The sequence below is a fragment of the Aricia agestis genome, chromosome 4 (genome assembly GCF_905147365.1).
Source record: "Aricia agestis chromosome 4, ilAriAges1.1, whole genome shotgun sequence".
Lineage (NCBI taxonomy): Eukaryota > Metazoa > Arthropoda > Insecta > Lepidoptera > Lycaenidae > Aricia > Aricia agestis.
Window position 1 is genome coordinate 9,536,545 of NC_056409.1, and position 25,920 is coordinate 9,562,464.

At 36.2% G+C, this 25,920-nt stretch overlaps 1 protein-coding gene across 4 annotated transcripts in view; it reads right to left on the reverse strand.

Annotated features, from left to right (window-relative positions):
* Nucleotides 1-25,920, reverse strand: part of LOC121725862 (neurobeachin) — a 385,885-nt gene that overhangs the window by 133,752 nt on the left and 226,213 nt on the right. For all 4 annotated transcript variants that reach the window (XM_042113000.1, XM_042113002.1, XM_042113001.1 and 1 more), the window contains 9 exons: nucleotides 25,520-25,627; nucleotides 24,437-24,545; nucleotides 23,993-24,093; nucleotides 23,475-23,676; nucleotides 22,898-23,133; nucleotides 21,984-22,126; nucleotides 21,415-21,565; nucleotides 20,856-20,985; nucleotides 19,845-19,981 (listed from right to left, as the gene is read on the reverse strand). In XM_042113000.1, coding sequence (XP_041968934.1) covers nucleotides 19,845-19,981; nucleotides 20,856-20,985; nucleotides 21,415-21,565; nucleotides 21,984-22,126; nucleotides 22,898-23,133; nucleotides 23,475-23,676; nucleotides 23,993-24,093; nucleotides 24,437-24,545; nucleotides 25,520-25,627 — 1,317 coding nt within the window. The remainder of the gene's footprint in view (nucleotides 1-19,844; nucleotides 19,982-20,855; nucleotides 20,986-21,414; nucleotides 21,566-21,983; nucleotides 22,127-22,897; nucleotides 23,134-23,474; nucleotides 23,677-23,992; nucleotides 24,094-24,436; nucleotides 24,546-25,519; nucleotides 25,628-25,920) is intronic.

Genomic DNA, 25,920 nt, shown 5'->3' on the forward strand with positions numbered 1-25,920 from the left:
ATCGGCTCGCACGGCCTGTGGTCCTAGTCCTACACTACACGAGATGGTCAGTGTATTTTAATGTTGTTGGTTTATGTTTGTTTAAGCTTTAATATTACGTATGGAGCATAAGGCAAATTTGGACAAGAGGTTCAGAGCTATACTTTACTAAACCTCTTCTATACGGTTCCTCTTCATTATGCAAAAGTTCATCGAAAGTCAAATTAAGCGTGAAGGCAATTTTCAATGCAACAGCTGGCGTGTACCACAAAACACCAGGCGTGTACGACGTACGTCTGCTATTACAGTGATCCTCGCATCTGAATTATTCATTCAAATATTGTCATGTATTTCAATAACAGCGTCCGGTATACCGTATACCTATTTTTTATATTCGCCTCTAATTAATAAGCTTGAATAGTATTAAACACCATTACAATAGCAAAAATGCCTGCTCCTAATCTCCATATAATTATTGCCTTACGATACCAAAAAAGCCTGCTCGAAATCTCCATATAATTATTGCCTAATTATTTTGAATGGGAAAAGTAATTGATGTTAAAATTTTATTAGGCGGTTTATAGGCCGTCAAGTATGCGTAATGTGGAGCTTTTAAAGAGATAATTTTGCGGCGCAAATGAAGTATTTATACATAGTAATAAAAATTATTATACTCGTAATTTGATTTACATATGAGGAACATTTCATGTTTTAAATTATCTTTTTAACATTTTATATTTGCTACAATTTATTAAATAAAGCTTCTTAAAGAAAAAAATAGGACCCTTGGCAGTATTTTCATATTTCCTCAATTATATTTCTCATCATTTTGAACTCATCATTCGGATAACTGTATCAGATACATCATTCTGATTCTCTGATTCTGATTGGACTGCCAAATTACCAGTAATTTGGGCTGTATCAGAATGATGAGTTAATGCACTTTATCTGCCTATAATATAAAATAACTAGCTTTTGCTCGCGGCTTCGCTCGCGTTAAGAAATATTGAATTATTAATTAGGTATCAAAGTCTTAGCCCGATCGGTATAAAATTGACAAAGTTTCATACAAACTTTCATCCCCTATTTTATCCCCTTTTGGGGTAGAATTGATCGATATCCTTTCTTAGCGGATGCCTACGTCATAAGTCATAATATAATAATAAAAATTGTTTATTTGCACATTAAAACATAGCTAAATACAAATATTATAAAAGTAAAGGATTTGCGCAAATTGACGGTCTTACCGCTGCTAGCGGTTTCAATAATATCTATTATCTATTCGGTAATATCTACCTGCATGCCAAATTTCAGCTCGATCCGTCCAGTGGTTTGGGCTGTGCGTTGATAGATCACTATGTCAGTCAATCAATCACCTCTGAGTTATATAAATTTAATATATTATTTTTTGTTTAATACAATATTTTGTACTTTACTTCATGCTGGAAAAAGATTAAAAGCTGTTGTTTTATCTTACTGATGTATTCTGTTATGTATAGGCCATGCACAAATTTAAGATGGCTCGGCGTCACCATCCTAATCACTCAATATCTTCTAACAGCGTGACTCCGTGTGCACTCGCCCCGCTCCTCCCGCCTCATGAGACCTAAACCCGAACACTGCGCATATCCCTTCCATTTTTTCCGAGCGATCATGTCCGATCCAAGCAACGTATATTTACCAAAAATTTTTGAATAGGCACATTCAAATCCACTAGTGGCAGTACCTTCGAAATTCAAATACGATACATAATGCATATCGTTAACGTTAGTACAGTCCATCAGGCCCTTATCAGGCCCATCAGTCGCCGACTGCCAGCTGTTGTCAGTCCTCGCCGGGTAATTTACGACACCAGTTTATGGAAATTTCTGTCCACTAATGAGATATTGTATTTTAGAATTCGCGTTTTAAATATTCGATGTCGCCATTATATTTGTTTATTGATGCGGTGACGTGGGTTTCTATAACTCCATTCTTAACTCCTTTTAGCTCTTAGGGCCTGATTACACCTACCAAGTAGTAGGGACAGTGCCCTCGGCCGAGCACATCAATAATAAACATACCGAGTGCTTGTCCGATAGCACTGTCTTACCACTCTACTCGGGTGGTGTTACCAGGCCCTTAGAGATTGCTGTAAGATAAGGTAGAATAGGCAGAGATCATTCAACCTATTATATCATAGACTAGGACTTCCGTTTGAAGAAAAACCAGCCTTCATCACTTAAAAATTTGGTGGCTTGCTGCTTGCTCACTTAAAATATCTAGAGCTTACATACACCGTTGAAAATGTTGCAAACGGACGGACGTACAACAAAGTGATTTTATAATAGTTCTTTTTGCTCCTTCTTAGTAGTAATAGTTCCTTAAATTTGAGACAAAACTTGTATAATTTCTTGCTGTCCTTGAGGCTTTGGTGTAAGTAAATGTAGGTATTATATTATGATTGTTCAGTTATTTCGATTTTAGATATTAAATAATATCTAAAATCGAAATAACTAAACAATCATAATATAATATAAATATATTCAGAAGTAAAAAGTGTCAAACTGTTATATAGTACGCTACTATATCATTTCCTACCGTAACTGATAAACTCTATCTGATACTTCTACACATATTAGATGACACCAATTTATTAGCTCTATTGTTGGACAATTGACATACGACGACAGTAAACAATCGAAAAACGTGAGTACTTAAACCAATAAACAACATCCATTAGGGTTGCCACTTCTGATATTTAAACCTAGGACAAGACGGACCAAACACCGGACTAAGAAAATAGTTTTCACGCTAAAAGAGAAATGAAAACAGGAAATTTAAGAAAAACCTTTTTTTTATCCATATATTTAACAAATCATATCAGGCTTAGATTTTCTCCTAGACAAAAGCGTGGAAATTCGAACGGATGACAACCCTAGCCTAAGGCAATGAGTGACGAGTCTCGCGTTTACAGCGCACACTGTAAACTTGTATGGAACTTTTATTGGAGGTATTATATTATGCCGTACAGCCAATTATCGAGCGATAATAATAAGGAATGATTGGCCTTACGTAAATATTGACAAACTAGCGGTCGCCCGCAGCTCCACCCGCGTGGATGTAGGTTACCGCTGCAAACAGCCTGGGAAAAATTCGGTCAGCAGAATGATTCCCAAGTCAATTCACAGACACCGACACTAACATCGACGACGCAGTCATTATACGCAGGCTGCACACTGCACAGATTGTCTTCCTCCCGCACGCCCTCGCCTTGGTGACGCCCACTACCGTAATATTTTAATTTCGCCATAATTTCAAAACCAAACCTCCAATTTTAATCATTCAAAGACCAACATTCTACATAAACTGTACTCAGTGATAAAATAATTTATTTTGATCAAGATTAATAGCATGAGTAAAATAAACGCTTTTAAATGTAGTCCCAAAAAAAAGTCAAGATTAAAAAAATGTTATTGTGCCTCACTCGACATCTATATATTAATACGTGAGCCAAAAACTTTGTACTCCTTCTGACGAAAAATGGGGAAACGTAGGTGAATGAAATTTTGCACAGTTATAGTTTATATCGTGAAAAAGTGCATCGAGCTAATATTATTTTGAAATTATGCTTTTATCATACATTTTTTAACAAATAAAACATTACACACACTATAACACACACACTAGGAAATTGATAGATTTTTGAGTGACAAGCCTATTATGCATACGAATTATACTCTTTTATTTATGGTTGAAGTCTGTTGACAACAAGGTGACAAATTGAAAATCGATTATAGTCTTTTTTTTTTGAGATACTAAATTAGGTACAATGCTTGGCGGCCAGTCTGAGATCAGCTGAGTCAATTTAAAAAAAAATCGATAAAGTCAATATTCTTTTACAAAATATAGTCCTAATGTCGTTGAAACTAAGGTTGAATTTCGACCATTGGGCGATCTCTAGTATATAGTTATAGTGTGTCAGGGACTTTTTTGTAGAATACATATATTTAAAATAAGATCTACAATTAAGGTAAAAGCATTAATAGTAGACTCGGAACTAATAGATGACACTTACGACAAAAATACCATAAAAATAAGAATTACTCTAATTTTTTCTCAACACTGTAAATTTTATAAGCTTGTCAAGCTATCTGTTGACGTGAAAAAATACATTTGGGATGCCTTCGGGAACAAAATTTTAAAATGGGATCAGTTTTCGTAAATAACATTGACCGCGTCAACACGCGCTCGGCAATTTCTTAGCAAATAGGTTAAGGGAAGGCGAAATTTTGCACGTAAGTTTTAAATACATTTATTAGATTTTTTGTAATTTCTATTGATTTCATTGGATTAATGGTCATGTTGTTTACACTAATTAATGTTTATTTATGATTTTTTATCCATTTTCCCTAACAATATAAAGGGTGTCTACTGTTAGTTCTTGAAAATGTAAAAAACCTAATAGATGACATGGAACTCGTATCATCATTTTGCAATACATACTTACTAAATTTATTTTGTAGTTTATTCTACTGCAAATATCATCACTATTCTCTGAAAATATAATGGAGAATGTTAATTTTGATTATTAGCAGTCCACATTCTTTGTCAAAAATAAAGAATATTAGTGAAAGAATTACTTGGATAGGTACGTTAATTAGTTTCCGATTTATAAGCAATACAAGTTGTAACTATACGACGCGGGCGCCCGGTAACGGTGTGACGTCATAGCACAATTCCGCCGCGCGGGCCCCATACAATAAACGTGATTTTTTGCTCTATCTCAATAACCGCAACAGGTAGGCACTTAAAATTTTCACCAAGGCCTTATTTATATGTGTACTTTAATATTTAATAATAATATTAAAGTAAATTAAAAATTTAAGGGGGCTCCCATACAAAAATCACTGTAGCGGTACGGAACTCTTCGTGCGCGAGTCCGACTCGCACTTGGCCGATTATTAATTTGTATTTTTTTACAAATCGGACTCGCTCATGAATACACATACCGTTATTTTTTTTATGAAATAAGGGGGCAAACGAGCAAACGAGTCACCCGATGGAAAGCAACTTCCGTCGCCTATGGACACTCGCAGCATCAGAAGAGCTGCAGGTGCGTTGCCGGCCTTTTAAGAGGGAACAGGGTAATAGGGGAGGGCAAGGATGGAATGGGAAGGGAATAGGGGAGAGTAGGGAAGGGAACAGGGTAGGGGATTGGACCTCCGGTAAACTCACTCACTCGGCGAAACACAGCGCAAGCGCTGTTTCACGCCGGTTTTCTGTGAGAACGTGGTATTTCTCCGGCCGAGCCGGCCCATTCGTGCCGAAACATGGCTCTCCCACGTCTAAAATAGACGACGTCTAAAATAGAGAATAAGTATAGTCTATAGAGCAAAATAGGCCAAAAATTGTGATTTTTGTATGGGAGAACCCCCTTAATTTTTTATTTTATTGTAATATTATTATTAATTATTAAAGTACACATATAATTAAGACCTTGGTGAAAATTTCAAGTGCCTACCTGTTGCCGTTATTGAGATAGAGTAAAAAATCACGTTTATTGTATGGGGCCCGCGCGGCAGAATTGTGCTATGACGTCACAAGCGGTCGCGGGATTGTTGCGGGACTCGATATTTTTCGCAACTTTGAATCCCTATAAAATCAAAACTACTAGGTATTTTTGACTGCAACAAAAACTAGTGTATTTGTATACACAAAGGCTTTACTGTGACAAAATTTCAAGCAATTTGGCATAACTAGTAACGTTCTCCATTCTATTAACGAACTAACAAATTAGAACTACTGTACCTAAAAATGGACATATTAGACCTTGTACTGATCTAAAAATCGATTGCTTTAGTTTTTTAGCAGTAAAAAGAAGAAAAAGGAGAACTGAGAAAAGAAAAAGAAGAGGCAAGAGAAGCATGGAGACTAAAAACTGAATATGCTAGGAAAAAATATATTAAAATAAAAATAAAAGGAAAGATAGTTTTAGCATGGAAGAAGAATGGATAGAATCTGGAGACAACGTGGATAATATTTCATATGCATGTAGTTACTATGATGAAGTAAATGAAATCTTTTGAAAAACGGCAAATTAAGACCTAATAATAGGAAAAATGTTAAATGTAATGTAATGTTCTATGTCAACTATTAGTTCATATTGGTGTCTACTATTAGTGATGTTCGTTTTCTGTGATGTCATCTATTAGTTGTTATGACTAAGTTTACAAAAATACCAATAATATATTTTTTAATTGATTTGTCAGCGAATAATTATAATAGTTTTATTTTGTAAGAGTTACTGAAGACATGGAAGAAGTTATCAATCCTTTATTTTCATAAATATATATATTTTACAACATTCAAAAGTTCTAAGCGTCTGCCATTAGTGCTTTTACCTTACTTCAAACATTTTATGGTTCTATCTTTTATAGTTTAGGCAGCGTACGCAAAATAAGTAACTTTTCTGGTTCTGGAACCCTATTTTTTCCCAAAATACATTCAGTCTATGTTCAGCAGAAATAATGTAGGAACGGAAACCGGACTTAAGTCACTTATGCAACAAAAGCCTACACCTTAACAATATTAATAAGTAACATTATAACAAAGTATGTTTGCCAAACATAGTCACGCCCCTATAGTCAGGCGTGATTTTAACACATAAAACATATTTTATAACATAATATGTTTAATTTATATTAAGTTATAAAAACGTCCTACAATATAATTGAGTCTATAATAAAATCAAAATGTGCCATTGTTAGCGAAATTTAAATAATACGATTGATTTATAACATTATACGAAGGCTACGTACCTACCTAGTTGTTATTTTATCGTGTTCTATTATTCCTTAATTTTATGTATTGAATAAACAGGACATATTATCTGATATTTGGAATATACACAGTATAATTGTTCAGTAAGCATACACATTAAGGTGTTTAGAGTTTAGACCATCTTCAGCCAATTTGCGCACAAGCACTTACGAGTATATAATTATAGGTTGTTTTTGGATAACTTTAGATGGCAGAGTAGGTTACTTGACCTATATTCAATTTCATTGAAAAAATGCATAATATCTAGTAGAACTTGGCCTAGGAAACCGTATTTTACCCTTATCATCAAATAAAAGCTTATGATTGATAAATAAAGTCGATTTGAAAATATGATTTTATGAAAATATAATTTGTACTGACGAAAACGTTTTTGCGGTACTTCCGATTTGGAAGTGACGTCATCACACTCGTAATTTAATATCTTTTATTTATCGCGATTGTTATATTATGTAAGTTTATTTGTACATAAATAATAAGAATAAGCCTAGAAAGATTTGTAAAATATATTTTCTTGAATAATTCGAATAAAACATCAGTTCTAAATATTTTCTCCGTTTATTGTAGACGGGAAATGAAATGGCCAAAACTTTTCTCCAAAAGTTTTCAACATTACAAATGATCCCTAATTTATTATATTTTAATTATTTTATAATTTTTGGGCACTTTAAAAACTCGTACATTTAGCACATTCAAAAAAATCAATAAAGAAAGTACCTATAAAATACAAAAAATATGACGTCACACTATGGCGGACAGTGTTGTGGATAGTGTTTTTGGCGCCATTCAAAAGGCATATTTTTCAATCAAGATTTGTATGGGTTTCTACTGTTTGAAAAATTAAAATATTAGTTTTTTTGGTGAAAATGGATGATTAAGAAGCGATTACCATGAAGAAAAAAAATAGGTCAAGCAGCCTATTGTTAATCTTTAACAAAAAATTTAACCCGACTTCCGAAAGTCAGAAATATTCTTTAAAATGGTCTTAAAAGGATCAAATAATTCTAATTCTTTATTAGTGCCTTTTTCAGAAGACGCCTTAACCTCAACTATTTCGGTACTCAATCCCTTTTGAAGTCGGTACCTAGCTAACTTAAGAGGATACACCAGGGGCTAGAGAAATGAAAAAAAAGTACTTATAATATCTATAGCTGTCTCCCTTACCTCAAGCCTATACCGCAGAACGCGATAGAGACAACTGCAGAAAATCCAGAAAATCAACGATTCGTTGTCCCCTGATTCCTTCTCCCAAACTTAACCGATTTAAGTAGTTTTTTCATTAAAGATTAAAAAAAGGATTGAGCTGTGTTCCTATGTTTTGCTTTTTTTTGTATAATCTAGCCAAATTTGTTTTCTGGACGTTTGAACACAGCGGAAAATCTGGCTATTTTTTTGGGTTTTTGAACGTTCATATCTTATTTAATAATTAAATTATAAAAAAAAAGAAAACATAGGGACATTGTATTAGTGGCCGTAGATATTCAGGAAAAAAATTATAACTCTACTAGCATTATCCAGGGAGGAAACAGGGGACAACGTTTGTATGGAAAAAAGGGCGGTGTGGACTCCTCTTAAGCGTAAGTTCAATTAGTCATTAATGACAAGGACCTCAGAAATTTTCCGGGCTATTGAATGCACGAGTTATCCTATTGTCTATCTATAACATATTTTGTAATGGCGCTGTAGAGACTAGACTCTAGAGTATATTTTACACTAATGTGTGCTAAAAATTTCACTCTCCAATTCGGTTATGGCGTGCAGTTTTTACTTCAACTGATGATTAAACGTAACCAATAAATAACTAAATACGTATATCATTTACCGTTACCGACAACTTCGTGCATAATTTTATGATTATGAGCAGCATATTATTGATTCCTAACATTATTTATGTTTGTACTTTCGAAAGATATTAACGGTAGCCAGTTTTAATATTGACTAATGATGCTCTATGAGCGCAGGATAGTAATACCGGCAGACTACACTTTGAAATGGTTAATAAGAACCCGACTTCCATCATACTTCAAAAGAAGCGGCTAATTACGTTCAGCGATTGAAGAAACCTTAAACAGAAGCTATTAACTACCGTTTAGTACTAAATACTAATGAGTATTGACATACCAGTAAGAAGTGGGTAATAGCTTATGAACTAAAAAGAGTTTGGCTCGGTTTTCTGTAAAAACTCGAAGGGTATGTTAAACTTGCAATTTAATATTAGATATTGTATGTTTAACACGAATAAAGCGATCAGACAATAGTAGAGCAAAATTGATTGCATTTATCATGAATGATACGGAAATTGGTTTTCAAGTAGACCTATTTCTAAGCGAATAGGTGAAACTCGATATCACTAGGCTGTCATACATTGACAGGAGGTCTTTAGCGGAAACGAGCGGGCCCACCCGCGAGCGGCCCGGGGCGAGCACGCGCTCGCGCAAATTTTGTTTTAACCGAGTAATTTACCTTTACAACGGTACTCGCGTTTATGATCCCCTAGTCCGATCTAACGGAGAGTGGCAGGTTAATATAACAGGCACCGGGAGACAAATATATTAGAGTTTTAGGTGATAAAGAAAATTGGAACACAAAATTATAGTAAAAAACAAAATGCTTAAAACGTAAAAGTGAACTCAGAGAGTCATAAATATCTTTAAAAGTAGAGGTGTATATTATTAGTAATAAAATTTCTTATTTGTACGTGTGAATCACATACGAGTTTGCAATTCTTAGAAACCACATACTATAACACGCAGAGGAATGTTAAATTTCCAAACAGTTAGACTTATTACGACCATAACTTCCAAGAATATTAGACATTGATTCGTTCGTGTTCTGTCTTTCGGCTCACGTAGCAAGATGACTTTATTTTGATATTGCTCGCCCGTCGTTTATCGGCCATTGTATTTTTTGTTCGAGTTACTACGTGCACCAATGCTGGCGCCTATACTTTACAAATATTGCACTTGATGTAGGGTATCCATACAATCCATGTTAGAAACCTAATCATAATCGTACCTGCTTGCTGTAATATATAAAAATAATTATTTGAGTCAGAGCTTGCCTTTATTTCTTAAATACGAAGAATAGTCCAAGTTAGAGCTGGCAGCAAATTCTGGGTAGGTATTTGAGGCAAGCTGAAAACTGGTCCTATAGGTCTCCCTTATATGTATACCCCAACACGAAACTGCAGACAGCTGGCTGGTGAGTAGAGTAAGTAAAAATCGCCATTTGTGTCCTTTGGACTTATATGGCGATATTTACTTCTAAATATCTCGAAAACGTGAACTTTTGGATACCATGTAATGTAACATTTTTTGTTTGCATAAGTGTACTCTATCCAAATATACCACTTTTATCGTGCTTAGGGAATGTTATTATTCGACGAATTTACTATTCGAATAATTCGAATATTTTACAAAACTTTTCGAATAATTCGAATATTATTCGAGTAATTAAAAAATATTGAAAAATGCTGAAAACTCTAAATAAAAGTAAAAAAAAAGCTTCGTACAACCATGTACAACCTATTTTGTTAATACTAACACTTAGCACTAAGTCCAAACACTAATCACTAGGTCCAATCACTAAGCACTATCACTGTCCTAGTCCGAGGTCGTAGCCAAGTCGCAGGTTTCACTGGTTCACTCACTATTGATCACTTGTTGTCGCCTCGAAGATCGCTCAGATCGAACTGACTCGCCGGGCCTACCTGCGGCTTTTTATATGGCGAGACGAATTCCAGAAAGTTCCCAATTCACGTAAACAGGTAAACAACCGTGGGGACTTTCTAGGAGGCTCGAGCATGTACCACAATAAAAGTAAACAACTAAACACGTAAACACGCAAACAAATAAACGGTAAATACGTAAACAAACATTGGACCTTTCTAGAAGGTTCGAGTATATACTTACGAATCTCATGCCATCTAGTATTGAGTAGGGGATTTATGTTGCCTGTGCTCCCTCGGTAAGTTTCGCTGGTTTGTCGCTAGATGGAACCACGTGTCCGTATACCATGTACCGTAACAATACTATAAAGTAAGCAATTCTTATTTTTACTTTTATCAACATAAATCTTTATAAATGACATAGTTAATTTTTATTGTTTAACACTTTAAAAATGTATATTTTACGGTTACAGCAGGGCATTTCAAGAAAGTTGTAGAATGTAAACCGTTTTCGATCGTAGCACCTTTTACTTTTCTCATGTGATTATCCTTAAGTCTTGCTAGGCAGCAGTTGAGATTAAATAATAATATGATATTCGACGTTATGATATCTGTTCATTTATACTAAGTCAGCTTACCCGTCTTTTTGATATTTTTGATCCACGTTCACCTAATTCAACTAGTCGGCTTCACCTGTGTCAATGTGGCTCGAAATTATAAAAAAAGGCCACTAGAAAACCAACCCCACAACAAAGAAAAAAATTGCAACGAAGCCCTGAGGGAGGGTCCTAGAGCTGGTGAATTTAGTAACTTGAAGTTTGATAACTCCAATAACATGATATTAAGGAGCCATCACATTTTTTGATACTGTACTAACTTTCAATTATCAGTCGAGGACTGCCGTGGTATAGCAAATTTTTATCAACTCGTCGATTCATAGATCATATCACATCATCATCACATCGCGAGCTTCAAGCCAGAAAGGCGTATAAAAAAATATTTTGTATTTTAACTACACATTTTACAAATCTCAATATTGCACTTACATATATTATCTTCTTAAAAAACGAGTTTGTTTTATATATGTCGCAGCCGACTGGTTTAAATAGCCGTTCAATCAAACAGCTTTACGTCGTTTAGTCGACTTGTTGACTACAACGTTCACCACTACAGCTAGACGACGCTTATCCAACTGGTTTAATGGCAAATTAACTAGGGTGACTATTAGTTTAATATGTAATTTGGGAGATTAAGAAAGCTTTTTGTATTTTAAATTGAAAGATTATTCTCGGATTAAGTTTAAGGGGTGTCCAAAAGTTTAATGCGATAAGTAAAAATAAAAAATTCTGAGGCGTGTTTTGTGACGGTCGCCGACTGCTGCCGCAGCACGCTCGCTGCGCTAGCTCGGCTCCCTCTGTGTTGTGGTCTAAGTTCTAACCTAACCTAACCAACTTTTGGACTTTCTGGATTGTGTTTGTTTTTGTTTTGGCGGGGGTCTGTGCCCCCCGAACCTCCTTTTCGGAGGGGCTGATAAAACTATATTCTAATTAATTTTGAACATATTTAGCACATACAATCATTATAGCCGATTTATTATTTATGGAATTGCAATAAATTCCTTAGTGATGTATTTCATAATCCCGTAATTTCTCCTCGAATATTTGTTGAAACTTTGATTCACTCGTATGTGCCTCCATAATTTTTGTCTGTTTAATAACACTTTTAACTTTTATTAACTCCTTTCTTTCCGAAAAACAATCACAAACACCAACAAACACCTGCTAGTTGACGCCATATTGTAAATAAAACGCACCTAGCGCCGCAGCGGTGCGCGCTGAACTACTTCAATTAGACGGCTGTTTTTGAATCAGCTATAGTGTTGAACGTTTTGAGCGACTAAAATATTCAATATAAAAGCTAGACGTGTGATTGAATGGCGTTGTTCAGTCAAAGGGCTAGCTGTTTGATTGAACGGCTATTTAAACCAGTCGTTGACTACAACGTTCACCACTACAGCTAGACGCCCGTAAATAATATTAATTTTCTGAAATAAACTTAATTATGTTGATATTTTATGGTTGATAGCATTTAAAACAAAATTAAAAAAATATTTTTAGTATTCGAATTATTCGAAAAATAATTTGGCGAATATTCGAATAATAAAATCGTCGAATATTCGAATAAAACGAGTATTCGAATATTCGAATAACATACCCTAATCGTGCTCGGAAATTTTGAAAAAAAAATCAAGATGGCCTATGCCACAAAGGTTCGTACCCCTTTAGTTTTTATTATTCGTAGTACCCCTTTAATAAATCGTAGACATTCGAAAGCAATAATTATTCAAGAAAAATTTAGATAAGTACCTACTTATTAAAGAAATTTTTGATTTAGAAAGCCCCGCTACTCACCAGCGAGGTCTGCAGTTTCGTGTTGGGGTATAAAGGAGAAGGTATAGGACAAGTTTTCAGTTTGCCGCAAATACCTACCTAAAATTTCTTACCAGGTCTCCTACTAGAACCTAAATATACAGAAAAAAGGGAGAAAACAAGATATATAACTCAGGGTTCAAACCTCATTTTAAGGGGTATTCTCCTTACAATATGCTTAGCAAAAAGTTTACCAGGCTGGCACAGGTAGACAAACAAAACAAGGCTTTGTTAATGTGACCATAATTCGCAACAAGTCATTGTGTCTTAATGAAACAAAAGTTTGATGCAATCCGTATTAGACATTGTCGTTTTTTTTTAACATTTCTCAGAAACATGATATTTCATCGTGCCTTAATTAATTCTTATTATTCCGACAAACAAACAGTCTTTATTTTATTGGAGAGCGTGGTCACTCTGCAATACCTACATCAGAATGCAGGATGGCATATGGTTTATAAAAGGTTTGGCGTGAAGCCTCATACTTAAATAGAATTTTATATTTCCATCACTAAATAAGGTATATTTGTATTAAATAAGATTCCTCAGGCTTCTTTCAATAACAAATGCGAACAGAATACTAAGCGTTTGCAACTTTTGCCTGTTAAAATAAAAAATAAACCATACGTTTCAATAACTATACTAAAAATCTTATAAGACATTTAGAATAATACAAAAAACCCGGAAGATCCCAATTCCCAAGCAGTGTCACCCATGGGACCACCATACTTCCTCTCTAAATAGAAACATATTCTTAACGACATTTTTTGCGGCGCATACTTTCAATTAGAAGCATCTCTGTTCCGCCCCACTTTTAGTGCTCCATTGGCGGCAATTAGAACTTCTACAGCACCCGCGGGTCGCGCCCGGATGCTCCAAATATTCGGAACTCCCACTGTGGTATGCGAGCCTGGTAATTACGTATACGTCTGGTGACTAATTATGAAGCCATTTTGATTTATTTGGCTCCCTTGATTTATTTGTTTCTATATGTCAAAACTAAATTAAAAACATACCCCACCCCTATTTATGGATTTGTTTATTTTGACTGATGATTTTTGTGTAGAGAATGAGACGTATCACGTAATAGATGTACCATCGAGGAAGTTGATTCCTGCATTGACAGACCAGCGTTATTTGGTCGAATATGTCAATTCAATGTTAATTGTGATCTGTCAGCTGGGTTTGACGTAACGCAACCAAACTACTTAGGTCCCCGATTTGCATAGGAATCAACTTCTCTGATAGTACATTGCACAGTGTATATTTACGTCCTATAAGAACTACGTATAAGTACGATTAGAGTAACATCTAAGCTCTTCTAGTTATAAGCAAAAGTGATAAACCTACTTTGTACTTGCAGACGTAGTTTCACCTAATTAAAAAAAAACATTTTTTTTTTACTAAAATATTATATCACGTCAACTTGTATAGTGATGGGACGCGGAAACAACGTTATCGATGCGCCGATGAATTGGTCGATAGAAACTCACTGCGGGTGGTTATCTCCCGATCTGGCGCCTAAATTCTTCGCTGCAACCTACACTAATCATAAATAGAAATCGCCACTGACGGACCATCTTGAAGTAGGTACGTACCAGCGACGATAGAGTATGGATAAGACAAAGATAGTTGATCTATTTAACTTTCAGTACCTACCTTCAAAAATCCATTATATTTTTAAAAAGTATTTGACAAAATATATGCAAATAAAAGTTTAGGATTGAAATAAACATTTAAGTTTTGTAATTTATTGTGTAATTGTACTAACTCAAGTATAAATACATTAATTTAACACCAAAGTTTACAGCTACATGTTTTATGTTTATAGTTTCAAAGTACACGAAAATACAATTTAAATAGGTCCTTAAAAGGATATCAACATTAATTATTTGAAAAAATCGCATTATCAAATCCTAAAATCAATCAAAGAATAATACAGATACGACAGGTAGGCACCATATGCCTTGTCGAGTAGAAAAACACAAACGAACTTCCCAAAATTGTTGTAACAGACATTCAACTTTCTTATCTTGTATTTAGGGTTTAAATTTGTGTGGTGACTCAGCGTAATAAATCTTACATAACGATGACACGTGTCAGGTATACCAGGAGCTGTCACAGTGACGTAATGTGTTTATTTATGACAGCGGGTTGGCATCGATGACGTGGGAATATAATGGAAACAAAATGGACATCCCTAGGGGCCAACCAGAACTTTTTTCGGCGTTTAGCATCCGATCCCTGCTCTATACCTAATGGTGATGGATCATTTAAAAATTGAAATGAGTCTCAGTGAAAGTTAAGTATAATCTGCCTAATAGTAACTGATTGAAAACGACTTCATTGGACTAGAAAAAAAGAACGCAAAATATTTCTTGTCTAGGCTGGGTATCTTTCTAGTAAGGAACTACCACAACTCTACATATCTAAATCAGCTCAGCACTTCTCTAGAAGAGAGAGAGAGTGCATAGTAGAATCAGAAATTCCAAAAATGTTCGTACCGTCTGTCCGTCCTGAGCTCACGTGATTAAAGGCACACATTAGCATAAACAAATAAAATGCCCCATTACGAATTCAATTTACCATCTCAGAAAACGTTCGAATTGGTCGCAGTAAATAATATCTTCGGATACAGTTGAGATAATAGCGTGCAGGCGTAGACGACAAGCGATAGCGTTTATGCTTTCATTTTAATACTTGCCTGTATATATTCTGCTTACGTAATAAAGTTAATTTGAGTTTGATTTGCCTTATTGAAGAAAATTTTGTACATTATAATTTTAAAAATGTATGTGTATCATGATAATATTATAATCTCTTCTAAATGTATTTTTAAATATTATTTTTTACTCTCTGACATTAGGTATTATTCTTGTTAATTATTTTTATTTTTATTTTTCTAAAACATTGTATTTTATTGAATTAAATTGACAACTGACAATGTAAATTTAGATTATTGTTATTTTGAGATGAATTCATTGAAATGTAATTATTATTGTATGACATGATTGATGATTGTAATATGTTAATGTCTTAATGTTTATAGGTAATTTTTTTCTCTTTTAAAATTTGAATTTTAAAGTTATGATGAATTTAGTTAAAATTATTGAATTAACGATAACAATGTTTTTGGCTTTAAGTTGACAATATTGGTAATAATTATATTAATGTACTTTGTTATTAGTAATTTAGTGTGACATAACTGATAACCACATGACAATATTTCCACGCCCATGAGGCGGAAATTGTGATCAAATATAAATTGTAAGACCTTTGTACCAATTTCTTGGAAATAAATAAATTGAATTGAATTGAATTAATTTTTATTCACCCACCGTGTCAAGGTAACACTTTAAGGACTTAGTTCTTTTATAAAAATCTAATTACAAATATGTATTAACTTATTTGAAAATAACTAATACATAATTATAGGCAATTCGCTATAAGTTTCGAACAATACTAAAATTCCTTTCAGACAGAAAATTATTCTTGTGCAACCTGCTGAACGCAATTTCTGCTCACAAGCCCCAACAATCGCTAACTCCTATAACATGGACGCACCTTCAGGCACCGAACAATATATTTATTACATTTCGACAGCTTAGCAAATATTGCCCCTGGCCATACTAATCGTAATATTAGGTGAAATATCGCCTAGCCCAGACCCGCCGCAACAATACTCAACCAAATGTAGTTTAGATAAAATAATTGAATCATTATAATGGATTTAGGATTGGAAATTATTACTTTATTATCGACGAATATGTTCTTATTAGCTACACTAGCTGTAGTTCTTAAATATTATAAACCGGATGGTATTTAAAAAGTTGATAATTTTATCTATGACATTTCTAATACAATAAATTAGGAGACCCCCTACCCACTAACGCTATAAGTTTCCAGTAGAAAAACTACCATTAATTATTATAATTAAGCTGTGCAAAAAATAAAGACGATCGCAATAAAATCCAAAAAAGAAGCAGCTATATTGATTGATGATAAGTTACAAAACATTAACGATGTTTTACCCCCATCAACTTAATAAATAATATTATTGGGATGTGGCTTACTAAATATTGTGTGTGGCAAAGGTTTCGATTATTATATCCAAACTGTTTGGAAGCTTACTTACGGCCGTTCCCAATATTTGATTCATCTCTGGTTTTGCCCTACTAGAGATAGTAATAGCTCACAATTGACATAAAATATATATTTTATGTCTAATGTGAGCTATTCCTATCTCTAGTAGGGCCAAATCAGAGATAGATCAAATATTGGGAACCGCCGTAAATCTACATTCATAAAGCTGAAGAGAAAACTTTTTTTATTTCAGGGCGCTTATGTCACGAACTACTGGACCGATTTTTAAGTAATTTAACACAAATATTATAAGCAGGAGACTACAGGAAGGACATGTGCCAAAATTCCCTGGAAAATGTAAAATGTGAAACGTTAGAAACTCTAATGAACGTGACTTTTTCTACTTAATTTATTAAGAACTAGGAAATAACTTAAATCTTTGCTTGTTAGATATAAAAGTCAAAAGATAGATAAGTACATAATATTAAACTTCTACTGAAATCACGTGTCACATTTGCGGATAGGTACGCTGGTGCGGCGCGGGGGACGCAGGCGGGGCGGGGCGCGGGCAGCGGGGTCAGCGCCCCTTCCTCTTAATCCGCCGTATTCACCGCGGGGCGCCTTTGTCCCGCTGTCCGACCCTGAGCATTCGAGCCACACACCGCTCATAAATAGGCATGCGGACCCACTTATCGATTCAGGTTATATTATATTAGTAACAAATATAAAACGAGATCGGAAGCCGCAAATTTATTGTCAACGTCTCAATTTTAAACAAACTCCTGTTGGCTACCTACAACATCTTACAAGCCATAGAAATACATCAAGATAGAACGGCTAAGCGGGTGGAGTACGCGTGTTTCAATCTTGCTCTGTCGTGCAAGATTCATTGAACGTTCATTCAGTCAGCGCGCACGTCTCGACTTGGTTACACCGGAGCGGTTGTGCAAAAATGCCTCATTGTGCAGTGTCTATATTTTGTAAAAACAGAAATACGAAAGTGAATCGGTCAAAAGGAGGTATTCCTTGCCACGGGTAAGTTGTTTGTTTTAACTAAAAGCAAAGCAAAAATTGACACGAGCGATTCCTTAACAGCGCACGCGCGTCGCCGTTCTATCTTGATTTATTTCTGTGTTACAAGCGTTCTAGACGCTTGTAAGATGTAGTAATCACTTACTCTGCGTAAATTTGATTCGACAAGACAAGTTATAAAATATTGGGAACATTACAAAACACACAAAGTCGTTAAATACGAGTAAAGTTATAACTAAGGGAAGGCAATAATATGAATCGTCACATTATTGCCATATTATTACATATTATTACATATGTCATATTATTACAGATATCAGTTATAACTTTACTCGTATTTAACGACTTTGTGTGTTTTGTAATGTTCCCAATATTTTATAACTGATATAAAAAGTAACGAAACTTTGAGTTAATTTGTCTTGCAGAAAGGCTAAGTGATACTTAATTATTACTATTAATCTACTTTTATCAGTTGCAATTAAAAATCCCTGTGACACGATACAACATCTCTGAGTAAAAATATGGAAAGCCTCTTTAATTATGTAACAGGTTTACACTCAACCCTAAATACGTGTGTAATTAATTTTAACGATTATTGATTGTAATAAATTATGGGCATCGATAAATTACGAGTCGGTCGTACATCACTATCGTGGCGCCTCCCGGGCCAGCGCGCCGCCGCACCGCCGCGCCGCGCCGCGGGGCTGCATTGTGTGCACTGTTAAAGTGCCTCATATTCGGTTACCCGCCTATATTACACGCCTATACAGCCTATCCGTACCTCTACCCGACAATAGTGTCACAAACGCCCCCAAATCACGGCTGAATATAAACTCTACCGTGCACAAAATAAAACATAATTCAGATCGGCCCCATCGATTCACGTCCGACGTTCGCCCGGGTGGCAGGTATCATAATTTTCCCAAAACAAATAACAGGCTCTAATAAATTACCGAACAAAGGACCAACGTCGCACCTTATTCGAAATCAATTTCGTTTCAAAGTATCGATATTAGGGTAAAACCACGCATCAATCTTCGCCCTAATAAAGGTTATCTAATAGATGTTCAATAAAACATTATTACCGTCGCTTTATCGTATATAACGGGCACATCGGCAATTAACGTCGACGTCGCCACAATATAAATAGTTTCACTTAAAACTAATAGGTAATCGTTAATTATAGTTTTATTAGTTCTGTTTTACAACTTAATACCCAACAGTAAACTCCAATGAAGGTGTATTTATTCGCTTTAAAGTTTATATATTTTAATTAGGCATTCAAGGATTTAACGACATCCAATAATAACTAATAAAAATAACTAGCATCCATTTATGTTAGCTGTGGCCTATGAGTAGTATTTTATATGAGGCATAAGCCACACATGCTAATTAATATGAGAAAAAGCTAAATGCTATTTCCTTATTTGTACAATTATTACCTCGATCGTGGGAATCACAGACACAATAGATTTTCAATTGTTATGCGACAGCAGGGTGCCGCTTATGGATGGTTGGGTTAATATTATTTCTAAGCTAAGACTTTCTTAATTTACCTTATACCTCTACATTGTTCAAATATGTATGTAAAATTTTATAAATAATATCTGAAAAGAAATAAACATTTCCGCCGCTTCTATGCAGTTTATTCATCATTAACTTCATATCAATATAATCAAGAAAAGAAACGGTTTGCTCCGGGAGTCTCAAAAGTAGTCATATAGCATAATATGCATACTGCACCAAAGTCAAATTCAAAGTTATTTTTAAGAAAATATGCCCAGCTTTTCTAAAGAAAACGCACAACGCCGAACGAGTCTAAAAGAATCTCCTACCTCAGGGTCAATCTTCTTATACTCGGGGTCGTCCTCGTCCACCTCGAAGTACAGCTCCGTGGAGGTCAGCGAAACGGTTCCCGGCGCCACCAGCCCCGGAGCCACCAGCTTCGCCTTCGTACTGATGTTCACGGGACCTAGAATGTGAGTTAGAGTGTGTTTAGCCATTTAATAGCAGATATTATCACCACTGTGACTCTGTTTAGCTTGTGTCAACCGTGGTAATTACAAATACCGGTTAATATTATGTCAGAGATGCTGAGGCAAAATATGCAGACTTGGGACCTACAACAATTATTATTATATGATGGTTTAAAGTAAGATGTGGGCTGGAGGAACGTTATAGAATGTAAGCGAACAGTAGCTGTTATTTATTCAGACACAAACACACACACACACACACACACACACACAATATCATCTTTTTACCTGAAGTTCCTGACTAAACATAATAGCAAATATTTTAAATGTTGATGTTGCTTCCATAGATAACAATATGTTAAACACACAAAAAATTGTAAAGCTAGGTACTATCAGAGAAGTTGATTCCTATGCAAATCGGGGACCTAAGTAGTTTGGTTGCGTTACGTCAAACCCAGCTGACAGATCACAATTAACATTGAATTGACATATTCGACCAAATAACGTTGGTCTGTCAATTGCATAGGAATCAACTTCCTCGATGGTACTATCAGAGAAGTTGATTCCTATGCAGATGGCAGACCTAAGTAATTTGGTTGCGTTATGTCATACCCAGGCGACAGATCACAACTTTAACATTGAAATGACATATTCCGGCCAAATAACGTAGGTCCGTCAACTGCATAGGAATCAATTTCCTTGATGGTACATCAACATAATATCCAACGACCACCACCGAAGATTTTAAGAATTTACTATACTTACTATAAGTTACATCAGTTTGTGTTAGGTGCTAACTCTCTTCGATTGTCTTAAAAACATTTCCAATATGAATTATACTTCAAATCAAAATATTGTCTTTTGGTTTACCCGGTAGCTCCTGATCAGCGTCCCGCTCATCCAGTAGCAGCTCAGCGTCGTCAAGCAGCTCTGGCGGCAGCGACGGCAGCTGCGCCCCGCCTCCCGCCTGAGCGATGCGAGCGTGCAACTCCTCTGTTGCCTGGAAAACATTCGGAATATCATCGTGAGATAGAACCTTCCTTACAAGTTGGGGACTTTTTGGTGTAAAACGTCGTAGTAGTCCAGTATTAGCGCTTGACTCTTGATTAGATTTCATCTCCATTAGTCGTAGTTGCCATGTTGAGTCAAACGATAAACTTCGTTTCTAAGCTTATAAAATGGATTTTCATAAAGTTGGTTCACGTTTGATCTCTCGCTAGTCGTATCGGTTATCCGTTTTTTACGAGAGCAAATCTAGAGGGCTTCTGTGTATTGTGCCAACACTTGGGCAATAAAAAGTCCTGCGTGGGGGTACGCAGGATGACAATGATACCGGTGTGGGAGGATTATTTTGCAGCACTATAGTCACAATGGATGCAGGAGTATGAAAAGACACTTAAGTAACTGAAGTTAATCATAGGTAGTTTACCTGTAATATGGCGTCATGTGGTGGCGTGTGTGCTGGCGGGCGCGGCGCGGCGGCAGCGCGTCGTGCGCGTGCGTCTGGCACCAAACGCCGTCGGCGCCGCGCGTCGTCCTCCCACGAGTCCAACTTCCAGTGACCACCGCTTTCGCCGGCACTGGCATTTTAAGTAACGAAATGTAAATAGGATGTATTCGAAAGAAAAAGACGGTGTAACTTCAATTTTTTCATTTACAAAAGAATAAATTCTTTGGTTCAAAACTTCAGTAGTTTAAAACTGGGTGTTGCTCGACTATGTCGTAAGTAGTGCTTGCAAATTGAGGAATCCGTTTCGGTTCGCTCTTACCCTTGGGCCTTACTAATATTAGCAATACGATGCGATGTGTCTATCTATTACCTCTTCAAGCTTAAACGGCTGAATCGATTTAGATGTAATTTGAGATCCAGATCTTTGAGAGACGGGAAGAACATACGAAAGTTTTTGTTGTCATAAACCTCTATATTAGCTTCATGTCATAAACGAATTTCGGTACAACAAAGTTGCAGTCATCTAATCGTTTAATTAAGCTAATTACCCGGCTCTAGCAGCAGCAGCATGTTGCAGCTTGTCTAGTAATCTAGCAGCTGACGCCTGGTCGCGGCGCCGCGCCGCAGCGATCAGTCGCTCGCACGTGCGCTCCTCCTCCGCACGCTCGGCGCTCGTGGTCGCGCATAGACACTGGGAACAGAATAAAGGTAATTTTAAATCATAATAACATTAGATTTTTGATGTTAAAAATGAGTATACTTATATAATATTATACAAAAAGTGCCAATCAGTATGCTATTTTTATGACGTTGACGAACTACCTGTTTTTACTCATAAAGCAAAGATCTGTGCAAAAGGTGTAAAAATAGACGCGGTGGGAGAGCCATGCTTCGGCACGAATGGGCCGGCTCGACCCGAGAAATATCACGTTCTCACAGAAAACCGGCATGAAACAGCGAGTTATTTTTTTATGAAATAAGGAGGCAAACGAGCAAACGGGCCACCTGATGGAAATCAACTTCTGTGGCCCATGGACACTCGCAGCATCAAAGAGCTGTAGGTGCGTTGCCAGCCTTTTAAGAGGGAATAGGGTAATAGGGGAGGGTAGGGATGGGAAGGGAAGGAAATAGGAAAGGGTAAGGAAGGGAATAGGGTATTCCCTTCCTTACCCTTATACAAGCAAGAGTGCACCGTGTTTCGCCGAGTGAGTTTACCGGAGGCCCAATCCCCTATCCTATTTCCTTCCCTTCCCATCCCTACCCCCTATTACCCTATTCCCTCTTAAAAGGCCGGCAACGCACCTGCAGCTCTTCTGATGCTGCGAGTGTCCATGGGCGACGGAAGGTGACCCGTTTGCTCGTTTGCCCCCTTATTTCATAAAAAAAAAATAGATACGTACTAGGATTTAACTATAATGAGAAGGTAAATGATAACAAACTTTTAAAAAATTATGATCCATACCTCAAAATCGGCATGTTTCAGTACATCGTCAGCTCTCATCCTATTCAGTATAAACTCAGCTTCATTGGCAACTCGGACAATGTGGTCTCGCATGGCGTGCGACAGCAGCCGGCCCTCGTTGATGAGCTCTATGAACGCCAGACCCGCGTGCTTCTGTAGCGAGTTCTGCCATTCCTGCGAGCATAGCAGCATCACCAGCTCTACCACTGAGGTACTCGTTTTGAACGTTTGGAGGCCTGAAATGGAAATAATATTATCATGAGTATTTCAATTATCATTTGGAAAGTTAAGAACGAAGTGAAATGTTTTATTTACCAATAATATTACAGTTGAAAATGTGAAGTTCAAAGATGTTTTTTATTTGGATTCTTTTTATAAACCGCTCTAGTTACTAGTAGCATGAGTATCTACGACGTTCGACTTCGCTTTATTTTTCCTTTACTAGCATATATAAATAATAGTACTCAGTAATTTTTGTGGACACTATACAGCAGATATCCATGTGATATCCCATGACGCCTATCATATGCGTTAATTTAGCAATTATCATTATGTTCACAAAACATGTTCTACATACCTTCCATAAGCAGCTCCTGTCCGTGACTCCCAACAAGGGTCTTGGCTAGGAAGGGTGCGAAGTCCAGCATGATCTCTCTGAGCAGCGGACAGACAGGTCCCAGAGCTGTCTCGAGCTTGTGCGTGAGGGACGCCTCTCGTGACGCGCCTTCCGCGCTTCCCACAGCCAGACCCGCGCTCAAACCGGCTAATGTCTCGTTGTCCTGAAATTATTATTTTAGTTGTTCCATTAAACATACATTGTATGTTTTGTCACTAAGATAGAATCTAAGCCCTTGATTAAGTCAGTGTCCTTAATAGCTTGGTAATGCCCTCATGCCGTCCGTGGAAATAAATTTTTACCATAATATTATAATGTCATGTAAATAAGTATAATATTATTATTATAATCTCACTTATAAGTAAGTAGATAATTTTTCGTAAAGATAGTAGGTACCAAGTATCTATTAACTTTTGTGAGTAAGTAAGGACATAAGACGTAATTAAGTAGGATAAAGTTGTCGTAAACTAATAACTTACTGGATGTAAATGCCGCTGAGCTGTCTGCAGGTTTCTATTCTGGTTCCGCTGTAGCGCATGATGATGTTCAGAGTTCCTCATGTGAATTTGTTTGTCTATATCTGAAATAATGAAAATAGGCAATTAAATATTAAGATAATATATATGTACCTACTATTCTAGAATTTCGTCATTGACAGCTCATGTATTGTGATTTCATTTTTAAAGCTTGAAGCTACTAATATATTTCATTAACACACCTTCTAACGTTAATTAACAATGCGTAAAACTTGTCCCTGAGTAACATGAACTTGATTTCATAAACAAACTGTACAATATTATCAATAATAAAACAGGGACGATTTGCGCAAGTATACATTTTTAGTGTGGTTTCATCGTTAACATCTGTAGACGGCCCAACACTCAATAGGACCTTAGGACCTTATTACCCTACTTATAACGTACCCTCATGTATATTCCCCTCATGGTCTCTAGTGCGGCCGGTGATGGTGGCGGGGCCGCGCTCGCCGTCCTCGTTCAAGTTCACGTCCGTCCACGACTCGTCGTTGCTCACCTACAATTATTATAGCACAGTAACCATTAATATCAAAAATCGGTAAAATATGGTTCATATTAAGAAGAAAAAAAGAAAAAGACAGCAAGAGAAATATCTTGGCTCAAAAAATTGTGCGATCAGAGTGGCGCGTCCAGCAAGTAGTTAAACAATCGTAACGTTACCGAATACCAATGTATGGGAGCAATCAGAAAGTTCATCACAACTCTCATTTATCATGCTTGAGTAGCCAGTACACAATGGCCCACGATGGCCCACTGCAGGCTACTCCATTGCGCACCACGTCCGGAAATCGTCCGCCATCATACGCAATGGCGATGGCCAACATGGTCCAATGTGAAGAGGCACCTTTAAACTTTTAAGTATTTACCCAAGTTGTTATTGCCGATTACAACAGAGTTTACCAAAAATGAGCAAAACTGATTTGACTTCTACATATTTAGACTTAAGAGGAGTCCACACCGCCCTTTTTTCCATACAAACGTTGTCCCCTGTTTCCTCTCTGGATAATGCTAGTAGAGTTATAATTTTTTACCTGAATATCTTCGACCACTAATACGATGTCCCTATGTTTTCTTTTTTTTTCATAATTTAATTATTAAATAAGATATAAACGTTCAAAAACCCAAAAAAATGGCCAGATTTTCCGCTGTGTTCAAACGTCCAGAAAACAGATTTGGCTAGATTATACAAAAAAAAAGCAAAACATAGGAACACAGCTCAAGCCTTTTTTTAATCTTTAATGAAAAAAGTACTTAAATCGGTTAAGTTTTGGAGAAGGAATCAGGGGACAACGAATCGTTGATTTTCTGGATTTTCTGCAGTTGTCTCTATCGCGTTCTGCGGTATAGGCTTGAGGTAAGGGAGACAGCTATAGATATTACACGTGCTTTTTTTTTCATTTCTCTAGCCCCTGGTGTATCCTCTTAAGGATACCTTTGTTTGTTGTTTGAAAATAGAAAGTTTCCACTTACGGGTTGCTTGTTATCATCTAAGGCGATTTCGCTGGATGTCTCCGGATCATTGTTCGTCTCCGTAGAGTTGAGGTGGAACGAACCGGCATCCTCTATCGAGTCTACGCTCTGCAAGTTTATCATTAGTATTACTTTCTAGACAACATTTCACTTAATGGAAATGCTACAATTTAACGTTTCAACTTTTTAAAACGCGGTAACCAGTACATTCAAAATTTAAACCTTGTTTATGTCGAGGATTGGTCGAGGCATAAACTTTAATTTTACACTGTAAAAGATAATACTTATGTAATTTTTTTATATCAATAAACGTAATATTATTATCTTACCTTCATATTATACCGAGTGCAATATCCATTAAGTATTGACATATTTATACAGTATTAAATTCTTAAAATCTA